This window comes from Sturnira hondurensis, unplaced genomic scaffold, assembly GCF_014824575.4.
Source record: "Sturnira hondurensis isolate 20B ecotype Veracruz unplaced genomic scaffold, ASM1482457v3 Scaffold0023420, whole genome shotgun sequence".
Lineage (NCBI taxonomy): Eukaryota > Metazoa > Chordata > Mammalia > Chiroptera > Phyllostomidae > Sturnira > Sturnira hondurensis.
Window position 1 is genome coordinate 127,664 of NW_028096051.1, and position 6,867 is coordinate 134,530.

Genomic DNA, 6,867 nt, shown 5'->3' on the forward strand with positions numbered 1-6,867 from the left:
CTCCATAATTCTCATGAGGAATTGTGCATGGGCTATGAGATGCAAATAAACTTTATAAATTTCATGATTTTTTAAAGGTTAGAAGTACTATTTATTTTCAGATGATTTCTCTTTTTATTTTTAATTTTTTTTCTGAGGGATATGTTTCACGGGTTTTGATGAAGGTGAGGAGCTTGTCCCTTTAGAAATTCTGTCTTTTATTTTTGTAAAATAATTCAAAAGGAGAATAATTTCCATTATTTAGGTCACTGTTCCTTTCTCTTATTTTTTATTTATTTTTTAATCTTACTCTTTTTTAAATTTATTTTTTAACTGTTGTTCAAGTACAGTTTTCTGTCTTTTACTCCCATCCCAGCCCACTCACCCAGCCCTCCCTCCCATTTCCACCCCCCCCATAGTTTTTGTCCATGTGTCTTTTATACTTGTTTCTGTAAACCCTTCCCCTTTCCCCCCTGAAATTCCCTCTTCTCTCCCCTCTGGACACTGTCAGCCTGTTCTGCATTTCAGTGTTTTTGGTTATATTTTGCTTGTTTGATTGTTTTGTTGTTTAGGTTCCTGACAAAGGTGAGATCATGTGGTATTTGTCTTTCACCACCTGGCTTATTTCGCTTAGCATAATGCTTCCCCCTTTCTCTTATTATTTAATTAAAAATCTGTTTTTCTATTTTGAGAATAAGGTTTATTTGCTTTGCTGAGGGCGGGAGCATCTTCTTTAAGAATAGATGCTTTCTTTTTTTAAATACTTAAAATTACTTTTTTCCACTGAGGAAGTTATAGTAAGTGAGCTTTGGAAAGGTTGGACACCCTATTCCTAGCATAATTTCTATTTATTTTCTTTAACAAAAGGTTTTCTTTGGGATTAATATGTTCAGGGTCTTGTGCCTCTTCTTCCTTCTCAGGCTCCTGTTGTATGATGGTTCCCTCTGGGACCATCAGACAGGGAACAGCAGTCACTGCTTTGGGAAAAATCAACACTGATAGAATATCAGCTTAAAGACTGTCCTTAGACAAATAAAGATCCTATATGTTACAAAAAGTTATACGTTGAACATTTTTAAAAATCCACAATTGAAAAATTATTATATCCTATTTAGGTGTCACATTTTATTTTTGCACTCTTCCACCTTGCTGCCTTCTTCAGGGGAATGCAGGAGTTACTAATGCAGAAGAAAGCATTCTACAAACTGTAAATTGCCATACTAACAGAAGAAATTACACAATCCTTATTATAATGCCCTTGAATAGTTTCCGGGACTGTATGGATTTTCCCCCTTTCTTTGGAAGCACTTGGGGTAATGAGTCAGACTTTCATTTTGGGTTATATAGATCTGCAGAAGCTCTAGTCATAAACAACAAGAATCGTATTCCCAGAAAAGAAAGACCACTGATCAAATAAATATCTCATTTACCTTTTCTAGAACATCCTGCAGCAAATGTTCAGGAGCTCTCAGAATATACCAAATCGATCAGATGGTATGATGAAAACGTGGCAAGGAGGATGAAAGTAATTTTATCCTGACCTTCAACAGGTTGAACATTCAAATCTACAGCCCCAAAGCTGTTTATAGTCACTTCAAGTGTTCTACTCACTTAGGAAAAAAATATATTACCCCTGAAACCAACAGCATCAGTTTTAGTTTGCTGCTGCCAAGACTCCAGAGGATAAGGCCACTTTCCAACATATTTTTTAAATTGTTAGTAATTTTCTTCTTAATTATGGTTCTAATATCCATTCTGAAAATAGAAAGATTGACTGCATTTCCTTGAGGTCTATATATTCCAGGCTATTTAAATAAGCATTTACTTCTTACTCTGAAATCATTGAGAATGCATTTTTATTCATTCACAACAGCCATCTTTCTGTCATTGCTGGAAATGGAATTGATAGTTTTCAAGCTTCAGCAAGTGTTTATTAAGCAAAAGTAAGGAAGGATAAATTGTACTAGGCAATGAGAGGGAGACACAGCATCTACCTTTGAGAAGCTCAGAAATAGGTAAGATAATGTATTCAGGTAAAAATTACCAGGCATAATATAAACAAATGCTTGCTACTTTGCAAGAAAATGTGTGTAAAACAGTCCAGGAAACAGTTTTGTTATGGTTTTGGGCATACTGGTAATTGCTGTGTAGTCATTAGGGGAGGTACACAGATGCCCTTCCCACCCCAGAAATATATGCCACAAAAATGTATTTCTTTTCAGATTTTCATCCATCACCTGTATGGTGTGATTATATTTTCATAGCTGATCAAAATCCAATGAATAAAAATATAAACTTTCTCAAACTATAGCTGAGGGGAGAGAAACAAATATGGTCCACTTTATGTAAGCCTCACTTCCCCCTAAAGAGTTATAACATTGTTAAAGAACCAATTCACACATCCTTACTTACACTGGCTGCCACCAGAGGGGAGACAACGGCTCATTTCCTGGAAATCAAAACATTTTAGAAAGGAAGGAAATAGGTTTAATTCACAGACTGTTATCCTGGTAGCTATTCAGAGAGAAAACATGAACCCCTTTTTTTCAGACTCTGCTCTCACTCTTGGCATAGCTTGCAACTAGCAAGTTCTCAAACCCCAAAAGAGAGTAGACTACACTGTGGAAGAGGTTGTTTTTTTTTGTTTGTTGTTGTTGTTATTTTTTTGTTTTTGTTGTCGTTGTTTTACTGTGATGCCAGTCAGCAAAATTATCTGGGAGAAACCTGCATTTGGTTTTGTTCAAACACTTGGTTTTGTTCATTTTGTCTTTTGAATTATCAGGCTGGTTTCGTGCTATTGGCACTGATTGTGCCTTGCCATGTAGGATTTTATTGTACAATAAGAGCTGTATTTTGTTTTGATCTGAGTGTGCGTGTATTTCCCCCCAAGTTTGCCTCAAGGAGGCAGTGGTCTGAGAACAATACCACCACAGTTAAGATGGCAACATGTTTGCCTTGAATGTTAAGATACAAGTCATCTGGTTGTGGGTGCAATTGGTTTGAGGAGGATGCAACAGATAGTCTTCCTATAACTGAAGATCAAATGTTCCCATCTATACCACTGAGCAATTGCATAACACCTAGAATAATCAGCATCTTTCAAAATCCTCTAGAACCATGGATGGTTTCATGACCCCCTTAGTGGAAGGTCAAAGTTCTTAACCTCATTTTGCAAGATAAGTGACTGAGCAAATGACCAGCTCTACCAAGGGTAAAGTCAAACTCTGGCAGGTCCTGGTCTCCTGCCAGGGCTTTCAAGTGCCTGCTGGTCAATCATCTTAGTGGATACTATGTAGAAGAAGCTAACCAGATTGCCTTTACCTTGAGCCTCCTTATCTGTATGGCAATAGACATTTTCCAGTTAAACTGGTTGGAGATGCTTTCCCACTGTCGCAGGGCTCAGTTGTGGAATTTTGGTCTCCAGGCAGTCATCTGGAGGCCAAAGAGACTGCACATTCCATGGTCAGCCTATAATTAAGCCCCCAGGTGTCAGTTTCTCAGGAACATTCCTGAAATATCACTTAAGAAGGCCACAGGTCAGGTGGCCCCTACAGGTCTTCCTCTTACCAGTTTCATGAAAAGTCTTTCAAAAAGACAAGAGCAAGCACCTGATTAGGGTGACCCCTCAAGTCTAGCTGCCCCACCGAAGGGAGAATCCCTTCTGGAGATCACAGGAAGGAAGGGCGACTGCAGCGAGGGGAAAGATCCTCCTCCTGGTGAGAGCAGGACTGCTGGATTTTTAAAAAATGGTGTTAATCTTCTACAATCCCATTTTTTAAAAAATTTTTAGACCTCTGTACTTTTTACCTGTGAAACTTTTCGCTTTAGGCTTTCTCTTTTTCAGACGTTTATTATTGCAATTATTGTGCGAACTTAAGCCTCCCTGATCATAACTTAGAAAGCAGCCAGAGCTGCTACAATTTCTATTTTGCAGTGCCAACCTGTGCCCCCTCTTCCTACATTCTACAAGTGTGTGGTCTGCAAGGTTTCCAGAGCCGTGTCCTTATGCCCTGCTAAGCAGCAGGAAGAATGGGCATTGTTGGTGTGGTGTTTTATTTGTCTGTTTCTGTGTTTTGTTTTGTTTTTCCTGCAGAGGAAGCTAAATGAAGGTGTATGTATGCATTGTCATGATTTTCACAGTCTGGTGGAGTGAAGTTTAATGGAAAGGAAGAGTAGGGGAAGCACAGCAAAAGCAAGAAAGACAGACAAAAATCCCTGCTGAAGAGCAGACACTGGTTTCTGGGGTCCAAGGCAAACACCGAAAACCTCCCCTCCCCCCCCCCCCGCCCCACCCCGCCTTGGCCGGTGACCAAAGACTCTCCACTCCTCTAGGCTAAGTACAACGTTTCGAAGCCATCTCTGACTACGGGAAGAGATGAGGATTACCATTCACAGGCTCTCAGATAGTAACTCCTATCCTCATGTCTCTAAACCAGGACTCCAGCACCATTCCAAGTGGTCCTGGTATGGGATGCCAGTCGCCTCGCTTGTAAAGGGACCCATTATTATATCAGTGTGTTTGCACCTACCTGCTGGGAAACCTGCAGACATGAAATGGTTGCTTCGACATACGCATGCTCTCCCCTTCCTCCCCAATGAACTCTGCCCTTCCCCTGCAGTGTGAGTGGGCACCGCCCATCCCCTCATCCTTACCCCGTGTACCAGCACCTAGCAGCAGACAGAGGCATTAGGCACCTCCTTGGGGCTGCCAGTTATGCCCAAGCAGAGGACCCTCAGGGAGGGGGCCAAGCAGACGGCAGTGGCTCCGCAGTTTGGGCCTCTGCGGCAGTGACCGCTCTAAGAGGTGTATCCCACAGCCCCCACTTAAATCCCATCCCTGTAAATCCCGGACCAGCCCAAACACTTCTGTAGGTCTCTTGCGCTCCCTGGGAGAATCTTTCCTGTCTTTTCCAAGACATAGGCGCTCACCACACTACCACTCCTCCCTTTGGGGGGGAAATAAACTGCTCTGATTACCACCCCATGCTGTCACCTCGTTTTTAGCCCCAAACAGCTCACTTTCGCTTCCACATGTTGCTTCCTGACTCCCAACCGCTTCCCACTCCCCCAATCCCGCATCTTTCTGAACATCTTTGCCAGTCCATGGCAGTGAAATGGGATGCTAAGGGTATCTAGAGTCCCGAGAGCTTCATAATCATCTGCCTCGCCTGCCCCAGCGAGTCTTTCTTACCTTTATACTGGACGAGGGCACTGACGTTCGCGGCAATGCCGAGGTCTTTAGACCCGTTTCTGGAGTGATCACCGGACACTGCAATAGATGAAGTGCTGAACTCGGCTTCGGACAGGATTCTGCAGCCAGCTCAGGACAGGACTCTGGGGCTGGTTCTATCGCTGGTACTGGGGTCGGCTGTGAAGCCGGTTCTGGAGCTGGTTCTGGAGCCGGCTCAGGGACCGGTTCTGGGGCTGGTTCTGAGATTGGCTGTGTGTCTAGTTCTGTGGCTGGTTCTGGGGGCGGCTTGGGGGCCAGTTCTGTATTTGGTTCTGTGACTGGTTCTGTGGCTGGTACTGGGGTCGTCTTCGGACAGGGTTCTGGAGCAGGCTCTAGACACAACTGTGGTGCCGGCTCTGGCGAAGGCGCATGGAGCGGTGAAAGAGCCGGCGGCAGCAGTTGCGGCGGCGGCCACGGCGGCGGAGGCTCTGAAGACTCCGAGGGCTGCTCTCCATCCTGAGGCGGGGCGGTTCCCAGGGCTGCAGCGGCCCCGCGGTCCATGGCTGCACGCCGCCTCAGGTCAGAGTAGCTAGCGCCCCAGACCTTGGAGAGCTAAAGTACCCTCGGGCGCCCCGCCCCCTCCAGTTCGACAACCCCTTGCAGCGTGCCAAACTTTCCCCCGCCCCACTCCATGGCTGTCTCTGCTCTGAGGTCTAACCCGGGGCTCTCAGCGTCTCCCAGTGCTGGAACACGCCCCTCCGTGAGCACACACCTCTTCGTAAGCAGCCACCGGCCAGATGGGCGGGAATCAGAGGGGCTTGCGAACGCCGACTGGACAGAGCACTTGATGACCTCCTAGCGACAAACAGGAGGGGAGGCGGGAGACAATAAGGGGAGGGGGAGTAAGCGGTGGGGGGGGCTGGTTGGAGCCCAGCCACACTTAACCCTTTAATGACTCGAATCGAAAGAAAGAAAGAAAGAAAGAAAGAAAGAAAGAAAGAAAGAAAAAGAAACCAGAGGCGGACTTGAGGGTCTTTGCAATAATACCCCAACCACTCAGCTATGAGCGGCTGCTCAGAACAGCTTCCTTCCTGTGTCTGCTATCTTACCTCAGCAGCAGGTGAACCTAGCTTCGGACCAACCTCTTGCTCCCCATCTCCAAAGCTCTGTGGGCAAGTAATCCTTTTTTCTAACCCGGGAAAAGAAATTAACCAGGACAGGATTCGTGTGTGTGTTCAATACTTTGGATTGAAGTAAAATTTGCCTCCCACTCCACCCTCGCCAGCCCCTTCATTTTTTGTGTTTCTGAGCTTTGCCAGATCTGAGCGGTTTGCCATTGGGTACAGGGTGTGGGTTGCTTCAGGAAGTGTGTGTGATGAGGGAGGGCTGGAGCCTTGGCTTTCCTCAGCCTGCAAAGCAAGGCGAGATTGTCCGGGAAGCAGCGGCTGGGCTGTGCGCTCCGGATGCTCTGGTCTCCGCAGTGATCCGAGCATCTGTTGGGCTTGCCTTTACCGAGGGAGCTTGCCTTTTTCTTTCAGCCGGACTCCCCAGGCATCAGCAGGACTTTTTACTGAACTTGTTAATGTGTGTGTATGTGTGTTTGGGACTGGGGGAATTCACTGCCAACGCCCACACCTTTTTCACCTTCTGATTCCTAAGAAGCACTCGACATCAGGGACTGAAGATTATGTGGCAAAGAGAATCACTGATCACTGCTG

At 45.3% G+C, this 6,867-nt stretch overlaps 1 protein-coding gene across 1 annotated transcript in view; it reads right to left on the bottom strand.

Annotated features, from left to right (window-relative positions):
- Positions 1-5,710, bottom strand: part of DGKK (diacylglycerol kinase kappa) — a gene marked incomplete at its 3' end in the record, with an annotated part of 131,634 nt that extends 125,924 nt beyond the window's left edge. The window contains exon 1 of the mRNA XM_037037765.1: positions 5,184-5,710. Coding sequence (XP_036893660.1) covers positions 5,184-5,710 — 527 coding nt within the window. The remainder of the gene's footprint in view (positions 1-5,183) is intronic.
- Between the last annotated feature and the right edge of the window lie 1,157 nt (positions 5,711-6,867).